This window comes from Frieseomelitta varia, unplaced genomic scaffold (assembly GCF_011392965.1).
Source record: "Frieseomelitta varia isolate USP_RPSP 00005682 unplaced genomic scaffold, Fvar_1.2 scaffold_1024, whole genome shotgun sequence".
Classification (NCBI taxonomy): Eukaryota; Metazoa; Arthropoda; class Insecta; order Hymenoptera; family Apidae; genus Frieseomelitta; species Frieseomelitta varia.
Genome location: NW_025108667.1, coordinates 184,193 through 201,977, shown reverse-complemented (window position 1 = coordinate 201,977; position 17,785 = coordinate 184,193). Strand labels below are relative to the sequence as shown.

The window sequence follows — 17,785 nt, the reverse complement described above, 5'->3', positions numbered from 1 at the left end:
GCCAATTTATTGAACGTTGAATGTTAGGATTAAACGACAGAAATTTAAAAAATTCTAATATTCGAATTTTCATCGCGTAACTCTAATATTCATGAAGTTATAAGAGTTTAAAATATTGACAAGTTTTCGTCGAGTGTCCAAATACTTTCGCGGATTAGTGTATATAATCAATTACTAAAATAATTATTCTGAATGTTTTAACTTTTTCTTGGAAACGTTGTTATTTTAAGCAAGGTACTTTCAATAACAATTTACGTTGGAATAAGAAGTAAGAAGTAAAATCGATAAAGTAGCGCGTCATGAATTGCTTTCATCGATCAATTTTAATCAAGATAATACTCTTTCGACTCCTTTCGTTAATACGTTGTACTTTACTTTCGGTTTAGATGGTCGAATTAGATTCGCGTAGAAATGATTATATTCCACTATTATTCAACAAACGATAATATTTATACTTGTTATAGTGGGAGAATATCTCTCATTCTGGACAGTATAAAACACGATCTCGAAGGCAAACGTAACTTTCGTACGAATAAAGTTTTACCTTTTTTTTTTGCGAAGAACCTGAACAACAACGTAGAGAAACTACTTAAAATTATATCGTTCTGCCTCAAGTTTTCGAAATGTTTAATCAATCATCGAAACTCGAGAAACTCGAGAAAGGATCTGCCAGAAAACGTAAATTCTGGTTGTCGTTGCCATGTTTCAGAAGTTACGCGTCGGTAATATATATCAGTGCTTTCCTCAATCGTTTCGTGGGATTCTTACCATTCAGAATTGAATCATCGAAATTTGTATATTCGAAATTATATTTCATTTTCTCCACAATCTCCACAATCATTTATTTGCTCTGCATATTTTATTGCCTGTACACGATTAATTTTGTTATTAATGCAGATAAGGCGGATATGTCATTCACATTGCATTCAAATCTATTAATGTCTTTTGGCTCCATGATATTCATCTCGGCTTATGTTAAAAGTCGATTAGTGATTCAGGCGATTAATCGTATCTCGAACGTTTCTTGTGTAGTATCTCCAGAAATTTTTCGCGAAATAGCTAGAAACATTTTCATCAAAGATACATTGCTTTTGACACCATTGCTAATATTCTTTCCGCGCATTGTCGAAAAAGATCATATTCTTCGTTTCATGTGTTGGTGCAATTTCGTCGGTCCGTTTATGCTAATTATCTTGTATATGAACAATGTGTACGTGCTAAATATCTGTTTCAAGTATATAAATGATTCTCTGGTGAAAGTGAAGGAAATTTTGATCAACGACGAGCCTCATCTACTTAGGAGAGTCTATCACATGCAGAAGAATCCAATGCTGTTGACGAAGCTTAGGACCCTTAAGAAACAACATTTAGAGATGAGTGAAGTCGTTCAGCTACTAAACGACTCGTGTAGCACGCAAATCGAATCGGTACTATCATTGTACTTTGTCGATGTTACATTCAACATTTATAAGTTTGTAGCATTGTATTCTGGAACGTTCGAAACGTTGTTTTCTGAATCGTTCATTTCTGTACTTTGCTACGCAATTTTTTATACTGCGCACATAGTCGTCATAATTTCAATCATTGAAATTACCAAGAGTCAAATAAGGAAAATTGGCTCCAACATTCATCAAGTTCTTGTACATACTTTTGACGAACAGGTGACAACGGAGGTAAGATGAAACGATTAATTTATCATCGATGATTTATGTCATATAGATTCTGAATTATGAGAATTTCAATTTGTATTAATGTATTTGATTCTAGCTGGAGTTGTTTTCATTGCAAGTATTGCAAAAAGGCGCCACGTTCGCGATGAAAGGACTGGTAATTGATGCGACCTTTTTAACAAAGGTAAATTAACATAGAGTTCAATTAGAAAGGTCAACTATCATTAACAAATATTTTTTACAGATGTCATGCGGTATTGCCACCTTTCTGTTAATATTAATACAATTCTTATTCATTGAACCTTGTTGAAATAAAGCTTCGGTTAAATGAGATTCCTGCGCTAAGGGATGAAATATATATTTAAGAGACCATTGGTTTGAAAGAATTGGAAAAATTGATTCATTTTTTTCTCGTAATAAAGTGCCGTATTTAATCATGTTAAAAGCATCTTCATCGCGTGACAAAGTAGCAGTTTAGTATTATTTATTTAAACCCATGTTTCATTATTGAATTGCACCTTTTTTTCTTTTTTTGCGTTTTGACGATCGAATACGATTATCCAAAGTGCTTTCGTCTTAGACACAATCGTTTATGAAAAATAGTAGTTCACCTACATTCACAGCTAACAAGTTCTTTCGCTAACGAATTTCTACGATGTTTAAAAATACGGCGAAAGTCAAGAAATTGAAGAAACATAGAACATGGATATTTTTGAAAGCAACGGACTTTAATTCATTGATGCATCCCTGCTTCTTCGTCTGCTGGCTACTTGGAAATTTTCCTTACAAGTACGAACCGCCAGTATATTCACTTTGCAAAAGTCGTTTCGCTCTTTTCACGTCTATGATGTTCATCTACGTGCTCTCGTTGTTCGCCGTGGTGTACGAAATAAATGTTACCAGGAAGTTGGACTACAGCATTCCAAGGATGATTTGTATGAACTTGTTCTATTTTTTGGATGGGACAGTGATTTTAGTGATGTATATGTTAACTGTTGCCCGATTGTCGGTGATCCAAAGCTTGTCGAAGATTAGCTCGATATTATCTGCAAACGATTTTAAAGACTTAGCTAAACTGATTCACCCCAAGGACATTTTAGGTTTCCTGTTTCTCGTCAGTCATATACCAAATTGTTTCCAGCAAAACATTTGGCTGACTCTGCGGAATTTTTACTGCTTATACATAATCATGGTTAACTTTTCGATAGACATGCTATACATGAACTGCGTGTGCGTTCTAAGAGCTTGTTTGACCAAAATCGACGAATGTATTCAACAAATGAGAAAGCTTGCAATCAATGACGATGTATGGACGCAGACTTTTATCCATCATGGATCTCCAAACTTATTGGTAATGAAACTGAAGAACTTCGAGAAGAAACATTTGGAGATCAGCGATATAATTGAATTAGTGAACAATACGTTCATGATACACATTATAATTGTGACAATCAGTACGTTCATCTCGGTCACATTCAATCTGTATTTTTATATAGTTTCTATATACAAGGAATCTGACAAACCATACTGGATTATGGAGTACCTGTTGTTGGTCGCTTTTTATTTTTCTAAGTTTGCGATGATGATTTGGGCATGTGAAGCAACGACGAATCGAGCGAAGAAGATAAAGACAACTCTATACGATGTTTTCAGTAATACGAGCGATCCATTGGTGCAACGCGAGGTAACGCTTGAACGATAATAATATTGCTGATTAATTATTACTAGACTAGAAATTTTGAATTCCAGTCTATTACAGACCGGTTGGTCAGACAGCTATCTTTTCTAATTGTTGTATTTATTAATCGCGAAATTGCAGGTCGAGCTGTTTTCTTTGCAAATAATGCACAGGAGAAACGTATTTGAAGCAAGAACTTTCGACATGAACGCATCATTTTTGGCACAGGTAAGACGTTAAATTACCGTGAAATTTCTGTTCGCGAATATCAATTCATCAATCGTTTTCCGCTCGAAAGGAAATTTTTTAACCCTGAAAACAAACCGATTCTATTCTTGTAGATCATCAGTGGTATTACGATGTACGTCGTCATTCTGCTTCAATTTTTCTTAAACTACTTTATATGCGCTTTCTAACCACAACGAGAGAGCGAGATCTCCAATGTGACGAGATTCTGTGGGGCGCGTGTGTTCTCTATTGATTCTTTGGCAGTCTTCTGAGTGGCAACACGCTGTTTCTATGCGCAGACACCTGTAACAGTTTCTGCATGCACTTGGTTATTTATAAATGATAATGCGTGTGCACAAGTGTGATCAATAAAGCGACGAAATTTAAACGAAACTGGTAATCGTAATGGAACATTGCAGGGTAATCGTGCAACACTTTTCTTTTGATTCGCGATAATATAGTAGATTTTGCTTTCAATCGGGCACTTACTTAGTGCCAGTTTCTTTCGTTACATCGAAATTTCGATGCCTAGTTTATTTTTATGGAAAGAAAGTTTTAATCTAGTAAAAAATATCGTTTCGACTTTAAGATGGATTCGGGGTAATTGTGACAGAAGCGTTGCTCTTTCGTTCCAGATCTCGATCTCGACGAGCCACGGAGAATGAAATTGCAAAGCGTATAATCATCGCAAAGCGTTTTAGCAACTTCAGAGCAGCTTAACGATACAACACGCGATCAATTTGTATTTATCTTTGACGACGCACCCCTGACAATGGACCTAATGGATCTAACGGCGACATTGACTCTGTTTTTCTGAACAAACAGGATCTCAAATGTAGATCTCGTTCGTCCTTCGTTACGACGTAATTTTTCAACTCTAAACTCGTCTCGTTATCGTTCTAGCGATGGAGCAACAGGATTAACAATCGCAACAGATTTACGATAAAGGATCACGCGATCCATGGAAATTGCGGATCGTTCCTTCTCTCATTTTCTCTTACGCTGTCATCGAACAGAGTGAATTACGAGCAAGCTGTACACTCGTCTGGTTGTTTTCTATTCTGCATACGTACGCACGTGATGAAATATCTTGTTTTCATTCGTTGAATCTCGAGATTCCATGGAAATGAACCGGCGATTTCAATTTTAATCGTTGTTAGGAGAACAAGGCGCACGTGCCGGCGTACCCGAAGGAGAAATGTCAGTTTCATTCGACACATTGCGGGGTGGAGTCGAGTCAATCCATTCTCCTCAAGGTTAATGTCGCGACCAGAGATAATACGCGGAGGTGGTAGGAGATACTTTCAGTTAAATGCTATCACGTATCGGTGACATTAATATCGTGAAACGTTCGAACGATTTGTTATGAAAGTTTGACATTTGACGATTTGTTATTCCACGCTAGGTGTTCAAATATGTAGTTAAGCGGGTATCAAGTATCTACATATTTCGTTGTTTGTTATGTAAAACAGCATTGAATCTATTGATAATTGAAGTTCTTCAATATATATTTTTGCATTACGTGATGCGTATGGGATTTCTAGTAAAAAGAGGGGGCTTTGACACTGCCACAAAAAAGAAAAAAAAAAAAAGAGAGAAGAAACAAATTCATTCCACGTATTTTCGATCGAGGCAACATTATCTCCGCTTCTCGCTCAAATTGAACAACATGAGCTGCGCAAACAATCTGCTGTGACTCTTCAAATTTACCATTCCTCTCTATATGTCACAATGAGACTCTTGTTATTCGTCATCCGTTGTTTTCGATCCGTACGAGAGAACGAAAATACGTTGCACGAGACAAAGAGAACACTTTCGCCCATCGATAACTGTCTAAAGTTTGCCAATTTCTCACCAGTGAAAAATCTCAGTGTAAATCCATTTGATGCAAAGGGTTCAGGTCGCGCAGAAATTGAAATCTCGCGTTTCATCAAACAGATGTCTACAGAATTTAAATTGCCACTGTCAACCACGCTCGCGGAAAACCACGTGTCGTCATCGTCGTTCATCGTCACAGAGATATCAGAGGTCACGAAAATGAGGAGATATCGGGCAAGGGTTGCCCGACCCGTTATGGAATTGAACCCCTGTTAAGCCAATCGGCCTTTTAAACGACGAAGCTCCGTTCTTTTGTCTAATTCTGGCGGTAAACAGGCGGCCGATTTGTCGTGTAGGCGATCACGCGACTGCGCGAGTCATCGCGCGCTCCGAGGCGCCGTTAATTATGACCGATACGCAGTTGTTCAGTGTTGCGCCAACAGCCGCGCGGTGAGTTTGTTGGTAGGTTGTTGTTGCTCCCTGCTGATGCGCCAATATTGTTGCTATTCTTTATCTTTTTTTTTTTTATTTATTAGTTAATCGGACGAGCGATGAGATCGATACGGTTTGACCAAAATTGTCATTGTCGCGCGTGTCGACGATCCGTACTGAACAAGACGAGACCACACGAGTTTTAGGGGTCGTTTTTCATCGATCAGTCTCGCTTCGACGCTGTTGCAATTTTTTCGACTGTTCGAATGTTGTGAGAAGACGTTAGTCGACAACGACAACGGCGACGACGACGACGACGACGACAGAGAGTGAGGAAAGTTTTATGTAATAAGTGTTGACCCAGAAAAAGTAGTGACCGGCACGACGGAGTGCCGGAGCGATTAGATAAAAACGTACGCAGAAAAGTTGGAAACACGGCTGTCGGAATTCTGTAGGACATCGATAGTGGGGAAAATGTAACGTTTCATTGATACGTTGTACGTAGACGCGGGTATTGTGCGATGTTCCCCGCTTGCATGCCACGGATAAAGCCATAAGCGTACACACGATATATATATGTATATATGTATATATAGTGGTATTTCGCGCGCGCGTTTATGCGATACCATGTGTTCTTAACTGTTTGATGGGTTTCCTCGAGCGAGAATAAGCGAGGACGAGCAGGAGAATTGCGAGCTTCGTTCCTACGTGATGAAGTAAGTACCGCACACGTTTATCATTTGATTCACTCAACGTGCAACGACGTTCGTGATGTTTCGTCTCGCGCTAGTCCATAGAATCGACGCCGTATCGACCACGGAATGAACGGCCGAGTAAGTTTAGGTTAGGTTTAGATTCCGAATAAAAAAAGAAACGATTCTCTGCTTGTAGAACGACTCTTTGGACTCGCCCAAACGAACTGGAAAGAATTAACGAGTAATTTATGGGCTGGAAAGATTAGTCCGTTAAACAGACGATCTTTAGTCATTGAACGACTTTTCTTTTCAAAACAATGCGTTATCGACGCGTGAATTTCGCTGGTTTTGCAGATGATCGATAAGATTTCGCGTCAACAACGCCGATTACCAATACACAACCGCGTATTTGTTCCACGATTCAGACAAAGATGTTTTGCAAGTTAGCCTGTGCGTCGTCTGTATATCTGGAAGGCAAATATTTTCGTCCGATAGCCGTGACGTCGTAGGACGCGTTCACAGAAAACCATCGCAGTTCCATTCTGTCCTTTTCTTTTTTTTTCGTTCATCTCTGTGTCCACGTAAAATCAAACGTAACACTTTGTCTAGACAGGCGACCTAGATTTACCTAGATTTCAACAGTTTAAAGCTTCTCTGCCAGTGTAAACCTCGCGTACTATTAATCGTTTAAATCTTTTAATGGTTTCTCCTCTTTGTAAATCAAGAGTCACTCGACACCACGAGCAATTCGATCGAAACCAAGTTTCAATTTTCGATTATTCATCGGAAGATAGTTTCGAGTATCGTTTTTAAAAATCAGTACGTTGAACCGGAAATTGGAATAGCCCAACACGAAAATCTCGTGTTCAATTCTCATCTAAATTCCTTGTATGTTTATGAAAACAAAGAAAAGGAAGACAATGAAGTTTCTGTTTCCCACGAGACTGTGCGTGGAAAAAGAACGAGGAAGAGGAACGTGAGAACTTTGGAACACATACTAAGTAACTATTAACCAAAGAGAGAGAGAGAGAGAGAGAGAGAGAGAGAGAGAGAGAGAGAGAGAGAAGGAAGGAGAAAAATTACCGGTGTAGACTTTACTTTGGACGATTGTTTCATGGTTACACTTCCACAAGGCGTTCGCTGTGGCCACACGGCTAACCGTAAAAATAAAGAGCCGGACTCGTTGCCGTTGATTCAGAATTTCCTCTAGCAGGGAATGCGGACTCGGCCGCGTCCGTGAATAAAATTCGATACTCTCCTTGTCCGAGAATCGGTGACTTTTTCTCTCGCCTTCTCTATCAATTCCGCGACCTTGCTACAACTTGCGTCCCCTCTCTTTCTCGCGGCGTTTCTTGGCTAGTCTCTCCCGGCTAGAATCGGCCGGCCTTGCTTGCGATAGTCATTGTCACGGTGCTCCGCTAGATACGAGTAAACTTTTGTAATAGTAGAGTGAATGATTTGCAAAAAAAACTTGTTTGCTCGTAGTAGCTGGCCGCACGGCGTCGTCTCGCCTCGACTTCCATTGGAGGATTTCTTGCAAAACCGAGCCAGCTTGGTTAGTCGAAGTTGCGTTCGTTTCAATGCTCGTCGTTTTAGTGAAAAAAAGAAAAAAGACCAATCCAGAATTCTATTTTCAATTTCTCGAAACGTGTCGAGATTTAATCTTCCTCGCCTTAACGACTGCGTCGTTGTTAAAAATTGTTTTCCTAGAAACTGATTTCGTCCGTTCTCAGCCGGCGAGTATGGGAGGGAGGTGCGCTCGTTTGATCGACCAGTTAACCCAATTTCGCAGAGGCTGGTTAGGTAAGCTTTGTTCTAGCGATATTTAACTTGATAGTTATGTAATGAACTCCGTAATGTTTACAAACAACTTGCGATTATGAAAGTCATATCACAAGCGTGCGTCGCGCTGCCCGTTGCTTTTTATTATGTTCCCGATTGATTATTTTGATAGAAGATCGATTTTATTGTTACGTAATTGGACGAAAAGCCTTTCGAAAAGCCTTCAAAGCCTTCAACGCCTTCAACGGTGGATCATCCTCGAGTGTTTTGTTGTGAAAATAATCCTAATGTGTTCTACCGGTCTCGCTGAACGCAATGGCAATGTGTTTTCAAGTCATCGAGAGTTTATTGCGACACGAGAGACTTTTACTGATTACGATATCAGTGATATTCTTGGATCACTTATGACTCATTTTTCAAAAGCATAGTGCTAATACCGACCTCTAACCATGAAAATCATAAATTTTCCTGCATCCAGTTCGTTTCCGCGGGAACTAGATATTTTATAACTCCATCGAGGAAAGGAAAATTCTCATTTTCTTTTCTTCTTTTTGCCTCCTTTCACGAAAACCAATTTTGCATTTACAATTTGCTGATGTTTACGATGTTTACGACTTAAATAACGAACAAGCAACTGGATCATCTACACGGAGCGTGTAACAGTTAAGCCACCGTTGGCGATACCGTGGCCTTCGACGTCGCTTTGTGTTTAGAGAGAAAAACATATCAAATAAGTATTAACGCGTAATACCGATGCAAAGAATTGATTGGAACACGAGGCTTGGCTGTTGAATCCTTGAACAGCTCTCCGCATACGTATGTACAGCTCTTCAAGTGCAAGAGGTCACAGTCTTTGTGGCATCGTTGCATCGCAAAGATGGAGTCGAACTCGCGCCATTCCTGCCGTCTGAAGAAGACAAACCGAGAGAGTATCTTCCTCTCCTTTTCGTGCGAAAATTTCATCTCGAGAACTGACCGCTTTATTTATCGTCGTGTTCCATCAGAACGGAACGGCCGTTACATCGTAATTGGGTTTTCCAAAGTGCTTCTTGTTTATGCATAGATTCCTCGAACTTGTCGTCAGTTATCTCGTTCGTAACGCGATTCAATAATGCAATGTTCGAATTTCACGTGATTTTCCCCTCCCCCGCGTAATCATGTGGTATTCCACATCGATAGATCGACGTAGAGTAGGTTCATTGCTATTCCTGCGACCATAAATGACGACTTTCTCGAATGAGGTTACTTTCAGAGTGGCGTTCAGTAACTCACTGGTCGATGACGATAACGCCAACTATGACGATGCTATTTTTTCCACGTTGATGCCTCTCTTTGCCAGGAAGAGCAACAAAGCAAGGAAGACGGAATTCCGCGGCAGGAAATGTGAATCAAACCTGTCGTGATTGCTTAGTGGCGCCGAGGCGATGCGCCTTTTACTGCTAAATTCTAAACGAGCGGATTTCCCTGAACTCACAGAATCATATACGTAAGAGATGATTACCGTAGAAATTCCATTTTAGTTGGAACTAATACTAATCGCGTGTTCCCTGGCGATGAAATGAAAGAAAAAGGAAATCTTAGAAAAAAGAAAAAAAAAAAAAAGGAAACGCAGAGAAGAATCGCGGAAAAGTTGTGGAACGCGCGACCGGTGAATTTATTCCACGCTTTCTCTGGTTTCCGAAAACCATTTTCAAGCTCGTCGAAATATTCGAAATAGCGACGAAACGGAGCGCCGTTGATTCCTTGGAACGGTTGAGCAACGAAACGGAACAGTCGGAAAATTTATGAAGTGGTTTATTATGGACTGTTAATTCGCGCGCACCATAGATAAATAGAATATCGTTGGCATGCGCTGGCGTTTATCTGGATTGGCAAATAGAGTGACAAGAAAATGCAAGTCACATTTCCTGAATAATTTCCGTGGAGGCAGTGTCTGCGATCGAAATATCAAAGTCAAAAGTCTCTTTTACATGCGTAAACAATGTGACAGGCGGCGATAAAGGAGTCCGTGGAAATAGAGAATTGTGACACGAGCGAATTGCTCTTGATAGAAATGCGAATCATTTGATGGCTGATGAAATTAATAGCAACGGACATGATCAGGCCGACACTTTGCTGTTTACGAACGATACTATCTCATTTTGACTATCCGGCTCCTTCAGCTCCGCGAGATTCGAGACGAATCGGTTCAAAATTGAAAGACACGTTTCTGCTATGTTTTTGCAAATGTTTCTGATTTTTCCAACAAAATTGATTCTCAGAAAGCAAATGTTTCCGCGAACGATCGATCAGAAGCGCCAAATATTTCAATTTCAATTTGCAATTTTGTATTCTGAATGCAACGCTCAATCGTGAATCATTGGCACGCCTGTAGCCACGTAGTTGTTAGTAACAGATTCAGAATTAGGTTTAAGTGGAAATCAGTTGCGTATATGACTCTTCTTCCAATTAAAGAACCAATAACCCTGTGTATTCAATGCACGCATCTAAGTGTATTTTGCGAAAAAAAATCAATTACGACAGTCAGGATCGTTCTTCGATCTGTATGCTTTGTACTTGATATCCGCGGGAAAGGAAGAAAAATGAATAAAAAGTTTTGTTACGCTCTCGCAGAAGCTAGAACACAGTAAGAAAGATCGAACGCGCTCGCCTCGAAATACGATCAAAAATAGCCTATTTTTCTAGACTTTGAAAGACCTCGTTTCACAACATAACGATGTCCACAAATACGCAAACTATATCGAAATAATCGTTTCGCCGATTAGATTGTGGCCCAAGTGACGACCAAGTCGCGAATCTTGTGAAGTACGGCGGACAGTTTGCGTCATGCGTGGAAAGATCGGCGACTTTGCGAGGTTGAGTGAGTTTTTCTTTTCAACTCTCGAACTTGGAGACGGCGTGCATCGCGACCAATTGACGATGACGTCGCGACGTCAGATCAGCTGCTGGTGCACGTCGTTTCGTGTAGACGACGAAAGCGCGCAAGCTGCGTGCTCGATGGTGCAACTCTCTGCGTTACAGGTCATAGATCCGATTTCTATATATACACACGTGAACATGGATACATTTTGCGCGCGCGCGTGTCCGGTATATACGTACTCTGATGTACGTACGTACGTAAAACGGCTCCGATTGTGGCGGTGAGACGCGTCGAAAAGCGTACTCTAGAGAGACTCGCGTGTCAGGGACGGCGTGCACGTTTTCTTTGGCTGATTACGACGCCGAAGAAGCGCATGTACTTTTTATAGCCACGCTGTGTGTCGTTACTATAGTTGGCGGCGGCAGTCGGTCGGTTGGTTGGTTGGTTAGAGTTGTTCATTAGTGTGGCCAGCGGCTGGGCGCGAAACGATGATCGTTATTAAATTGCGTATCCGCTATCGCAATTATTGTCTCACTTGACGCCGCGGTTTCGCGGTTGATCGCTTCGCGGAATGATCCTTTCCCCCGTTGACGTCCGAATGAGGATGAATGACTTGCGTAAACCGTGACGAATGTAGTTTAAATTCAGCGCAGAAACAAACAAGCTCTTGAAATCTCGGAATCTGAAATGTCGTATTGAAATTCCTCGCCGAGAATAAGAGAGCAGGGGTTGTGCAATTTCTTCTTCTCCGTATACGAATGAATCGAAGATTCGTTTTATTGTTTTCCTAGAATGGTCGTGTATCGAGTTTTACGTGTGCGTTGTATTTTTTTTTACAAATGAGTTAAATATCTTGGTAATTCGTCGTTGTAGAAATTATTGAAATTTATTACCTACCTCGAGAAACGAGATGCGGAGATCTTGACTTTGCTCAACATTTATGAATAAACAAAATAGAGATCTTGTGATTCGTTTTTTCTCTCAGAATAAAGTAGAGATCTCGGAATTTTCCTGGAAGCAAGGTCGGGACCTTGCAACATGATTGATATCTAATAATACTTCTTTCCACGCTGATGCGAAATATATTCCACGAGTATCAAGAATTGATTGGCTTTTATTTTTCTTGGCTGAAGTGCCGATCAAAACAAAGAGCACCGTGCTGTACGGAACATCTTTACGCGAGATTTACTACTCAAAATCTAGTCTCGAAATTCCTATCATTACGTTTATAAAATCCGCAAGTATTGTAGAAGTTTGATACGGAACAGATTAATTTTTCTTGCAATTGTTTCTTTAAACAGATACATTTTGATATTTCGCCATCTCTCCTTTCACAATTACGTTCGCAGACGCTGGCAAAAATCGCTTCCACTATTTCTAAATTTCTCGACGCTATTGTCCGTATTATTCGTGTACGTGTACTTGTTTTGCCACGCCGTTTCGTCGTATCCAACGTGCGGAATTGAGAGTATCAACACTTGTTAGACGAGAACGACGAGAGACTGAAATTGCCAAAGGGGGAATTTGTTGAAACAAAGAAATAAATAAGAACGATCGGCGTCCTTCGCCGGCGTACCGACGAAAATAATGCACGTCTGCTCGTGCACTGCCATAGGCAGGAGGGGTATCTCGTCGTCGTTCTACGTGTCTTATTCAGCTATTTATCCGTTCGTGTCTGTGCCACGCGCCGAGGTTTCCGTGTCGCGTGCCAAATATTTCTCTCTCGTTCAGTTGCGTCACGCTTCGCACGCGGTTTCAAGAGTGCACAGGCCCATAATCGAGAACGTTAGCGTCCCGCAACGGACGTTTACCTCGCCCGGTTTCGTCGGCACATCGATCGAAACCGTCCTGCCGCGCGAATTTCACGCACGCCGCCATGTGCCGTGATCCGGACGCCATCGCGCACGTATGCGCGAACCAGGTCGATGACTCTTCCGTCCACCTGCGAAAACTGTGCTCGTCTGTGCTTGGCCTTGACACCTCGACGATCGGTCAGCCGTCTGGCACGCACATGGCTGCCTATACTTAGCTATGCACGCGTTTTTCGTTGCTTCGGCGAAAAAAAGGAGAGAAGAAAAAAGAAAATGGACGAAGCTCTGTTCAGAGGGAATTTCTCGACCGTGGTCGTAGATCTCGCAACAATCTTGTATTCTCTTCGAGTCTTCGTTGTCCTTCGATGTGGAATTTGTTTTGTTTTCATTTTGTTTTTATTATACATAATTCTCTTGCCTTGCGGCCTAAGGATGGCTTCCAGTTGATATTTAGGCTACCTCAGGTTATTTTCACTGTAACTTTAACTGCTAGTCGTAAATTTCCTTAACACTGAAACACGTTAAGCTACACGAGCTATAAACAATAAACAACGAATACTAAACTCAGTGATAGATTTTTCGCTCGTCTATTTTAATCGCTACTTTCTTCACTTTCGTTTGTCTTTTAGAATTTTCTCTGAAACTACCGAGTTTGACAAATAACCGAGTCACGTTACCAATTTTTTTTTTTTTTTTATTAATAGACGTTCATTTTGTGCCAGTATATACAGTATTACGTATTTACAAAAGCATAACGAGTAAAAGCTTATCGGTGTGAAGTGTTCTTAGATTAAAAGCTCCAGCCCTGGAGCATACGCAATCTTAAGATAGAAATTTGTTACATTACAGTTATTGCTACATTAACAGTAAACAATCGTTAATTTTTGCCTTAACTATTATACAATAAGGCACGGGAGTGTACAATAATATTTTGGTTATGTGTAGTCACGTTTACCAATGAATACTAAAGGAAATTAACGGAGGAACGGTTCTCACGAGTCTTTTAATAAATTTCCACCACTCTCGAAAGCTTGTTTAAATCGTTCCCCGTCGGTGATGTCCACAGTCACTCGGCAGGAGAAAAAAGCAGACCGAGTTTCCGAAATTGGATCGAAGTGTGGCAGCGGTGTATCTAATTATATTTACGCGGTTGAAATTAGCGACTCGGTGAGTTGGCCGGATTCAAGGATACTTTTCGCAAACAATCAGAAATACCTCTACTACGCATCTCTCTGCGCGTATCGCGCGTACAGTGACGCATCCTTCCTTAATAATTTACAACCGAACGGAAGGTTCGATTCTCATCGGTCGAAGGAGCGAGGAAACTGAGGAAGAAGTCGAGTCGAAGCTGAACGAAAAATAGGAGAGTTCGATACAGCACAGCGCTTCTTTCCGGGGAAGGATCGACTCTCGCGAATCTTTGTAGGAAATGTAGTGAAAATATAAAACAAACTTCTGTGTGGAAAAGAAACGAATGGTTATTTATTTAATGAAATAGTGTGCGATACAATGAAGTAGTCACGCGGCAAGGACTGGCAAAGAACTGAACTTTCTGCTCGGCATGGTCCTGTCCGTAACTGAAGAAAATAGTGGGAAGAAGACAGAAAACAGATGCCCCTCACAAAGCCATTTTCAATGGGCTTACACTGCTGAATAGTCGAGTCGTTGTATTCCAACAATCTTGACTCGTCGAATAGCTGTGTTCTCTCGATTTTTACCGGGTGAAAACTACCGAATGAAACGCGCGGTTCGAGGCGATCGTGTCCCTTGATTTCCTGGCAACCTGGTGTGGGAAATCAAACGACGTATACGCGTGTAGATACGGTCGAGCGCGCGGATGGGACCACGTGATGCCTAGTATGAATATGAAACTTGTTTACAGGACTGCAGCCACTCGCTGCTGCAACTCCGTGGAATAAGTTGCAGTTATTCAGAGGGCCTTGATTTCATTGCCGTACACGCGCACCTAGCGCACGTACTCGAGCCGATACGTACTACTATTTGCTCGAGGGTCGTGATCCGCGACTGGCAAAAACAAACGGCGATTAATTAACGACTTGGAACACCGTCCGTTCCAAGTTCGTTTTCTCGCGCGCCATTTTCACAGCTCTCGGTCAAGTTGAAGGGGAGAGGAGAGTTGAGAAAAATTAACACGCGCGAGAATCATTGATTTGGTAATACCTTCATTGGGAATTTCTATTTCGAGAAATTTCAATGTAGCATTCATCGTGGCTTGTAATTGTTTTTTTTTTTCCTTTTTTTTTTCACATGTTAGACGATTCATTTATTCCGTCGCTGCTGAAATCGTTCGTTTTTCATTCCTGAAATAATTTATCCAATACAATCATATCGACGAATTGAACAGGGATCCGCGAATTAATTGACAGCCGAGCGATGTTCGAACTTTGCTCTATTAGTATTGTGGGAACAGATTCGTAACTGGCTGCCATTTGTGGAAATATTTGACTGAAAGTTGCTCCTGATTGATCAAACAATTCTTACTTCACTGACACTTCTCATTCCTTGAACGCTCGAACGCGCGTAAGGAAGTAACGCGATTGGAATTTACCATCGAGTTTTAAAATTCTTTCGATACCCTTTTCGTCGAGCGCACACGTTGCTAAAGAGTCTCGTTTCAGTCTCTCTCGTGCATTCTACAATTCTTACTTCGATGCAATTCAAAATATATATCGTTCATCGTCTCGAAATATCGTACCGGTACTCGGTTCGATTTTTCTGCAATTTTCAACTTGTTTAGCAATCTGTTTCAACACGAAATTGTTCACATTCCGCTTGCGCGTTCCGTTTCCTCGAAAACCCTGAACTTGCATAAATACCCGCAACATTTCGAAATGTCCGTTGCAACCGCGAGCAGCGAAACGTAATCTCACGGTGAATGAAGCCAACGATAACCACGTAAATTCCGTCTCATCTCTGCTCGTATCTCGAGCGCGTGGGAGGTCTGCGACACTGTGGACACACGTGCGTATTTGAAACGTTTGAAAGCACTCGAAAGAAAGGTGGTTTAGACATCCAGTCGAGTTCCTCGACGAAAACTTCTCGCGGCTGATAAGACGCACGGTTATCGTATAAACACACTGGTGATCGACGTTGAAAAGGCGTTGAAAACTCGAATGTATCTCGTACGATTTCGATTGCGGCAGGCGAAAACATGCTTATCGACTTTGTTGTGGCCGAAAAGGGAAACGCAGTTCAGAGATGATTACGTCTTTGCGGAGCAAAGTTGCTATTGACGAAGAGGAGAAAGACGAGAAAGACGAACAGAGGCGTTTCGCGCTAGATTTTCGACGATCATCGGCCAAGATTTTCGAGCGACCTCGTTTTTCCGCGACTCGCAGAGGCGAACAAGGTTAACCGGTCAGTGAGCTCTCTCGCGAGCAAATCTTTCGTCTCAGAGTCTTCCCAATCAAATCTGAAAGTCTTCTCTTCAGCCGCCGAGTCGATTAATTTTTGCCATCCAAGCTCCATTTTTCGTTCCATTTCCCGAGTGACGTTTATCACCAGACCATTGGAAAAATCAATTCGATCAGTCTTACAGTTGATCTCGATCGTTCGATCGCCGCGTATTCGCGTGCTGAGAGGATGACGCGGATTTGGTAGTCCGCGATCGCGAGAAAAAAAAATCAGACAGCGAATTATTGACGGATTACGGACACGTCCCTTTCCGCCTGGTCAGAGATTGGCCGAGCAAGTTTGCGCGTGCGTCTCTGCCCTGATCTCCGGAGACCGGCGTCGAGTTCTGGGTCGAATCGATTGACGCAAATCGGGTCAGATGTAATTGACAGAGCGCAAGTTTAGCGATAGATGCGCAAGGGACTCGCCTCGCGAGTATTTATGTAAGTGGGCTAATCTTGCTGAAGAGGCCGGACGGACCTTGCCTTTGAAAAAAATTCCCCCGACCGTAAACATTTTCAAAAAGCGCTGGATATTGCTCGCTGCACTTATCAGCTCGCGGAGTGAACTGTGCGATGTGAAATTATCGTAGCATGATGTATCGCGGTGTATCTACAAGCAGCAGATTGTCCGTTTCTAATAAATAAACAAGATATCGAGCAGTTGTCGTCTATTTTCTCCGTACGACGGAAATGAAATCATGTTGCTCATGTTAAATTCGCTTTTTTCTCGTAATAGGTTAAAGCCTGTTTCTTCAGAATCAAATACGTCTTGAAACAACGATGATAATTCCTATCCGTGTCCAAGAAATACGTACTATTACTGATCCATCCGATCCTAGTTTCGCCTAATCCTTTCTCGCCAATGAAAAATCGCCGAAGCTATTTTCAAATCGTTCGCACCGCTATTAGTCGCTATTGATTCGCGCGCACATGCACACGTAACGATGCACACGGTGTTGGAGCAAACAATCATCATCGTGACGTCAATGTGAGCGGCAAGTGACAGGAGCGAGTGACTGTCCCGTGCGTGCGTACGTTTATCGACACGATCGAAACTTTATCTATTACAAAGAAGTGCATGTACCACGTCTATGTGTCTGTGCGTGCACACGTGATTATTATACATTTCGGAGTAATTGCAGTGTAACGTGAATTGAAACAGCATACGTGAGTCCGCCGTGTTATCTAGTCGCGAGGCATTGTTGCTCGATCGTGGTGAACTGCATCCGGTTCGTTGACTTCCCCCATCCTCATTGTTCATTGATCGCGAATTAGATAGAGAACGCTCGAACATTCGGCGATGTTTTCGACATATTGCTTTGCGAGAAGAGAGTCCGCTTGACAGAAGAAATTCTCTTTCTTTTATTTGTTCTATTTATTATTATTTAATTATTA

General features: G+C 41.5%; 3 protein-coding genes and 1 long non-coding RNA gene across 9 annotated transcripts in view; 3 read left to right on the top strand and 1 right to left on the bottom strand.

The window, feature by feature from the left end:
- Nucleotides 1–906: 906 nt before the first annotated feature.
- Nucleotides 907–2,005, top strand: LOC122527376. The gene is made up of 3 exons (XM_043651498.1): nt 907–1,673; nt 1,768–1,854; nt 1,915–2,005. Exons 1-3 carry the CDS (start codon nt 909–911, stop codon nt 1,978–1,980), a joined length of 918 nt encoding a protein of 305 aa, XP_043507433.1. The 5' UTR covers nt 907–908; the 3' UTR covers nt 1,981–2,005.
- A 320-nt stretch (nt 2,006–2,325) lies between these two features.
- Nucleotides 2,326–3,847, top strand: LOC122527370 (gustatory receptor 23a-like). Its single transcript, XM_043651486.1, has 3 exons — nt 2,326–3,354; nt 3,490–3,576; nt 3,690–3,847. Exons 1-3 carry the CDS (start codon nt 2,326–2,328, stop codon nt 3,762–3,764), a joined length of 1,191 nt encoding a protein of 396 aa, XP_043507421.1. The 3' UTR covers nt 3,765–3,847.
- Nucleotides 3,848–5,670: 1,823 nt separating this feature from the next.
- Nucleotides 5,671–17,785, top strand: part of LOC122527382 — a 28,303-nt gene continuing 16,188 nt past the window's right edge. The window contains exons 1-2 of one of the 6 annotated variants that reach the window (XM_043651531.1): nt 5,722–5,844; nt 5,931–6,542. The gene's annotated coding sequence lies outside the window, so the exon portion shown is untranslated. Of the gene's footprint in view, nt 6,543–7,429; nt 7,523–17,785 lie in introns of all 6 variants that reach the window. The other 5 variants (XM_043651512.1, XM_043651520.1, XM_043651557.1 and 2 more) reach the window with 5 other exon arrangements.
- LOC122527415 overlaps nt 9,256–17,785 on the bottom strand; it is a 17,716-nt gene continuing 9,186 nt past the window's right edge. The window contains exons 2-3 of the long non-coding RNA XR_006306337.1: nt 17,291–17,292; nt 9,256–9,266 (exon numbers count right to left, since the gene is read on the bottom strand). This is a non-coding gene — a long non-coding RNA (uncharacterized LOC122527415). The remainder of the gene's footprint in view (nt 9,267–17,290; nt 17,293–17,785) is intronic.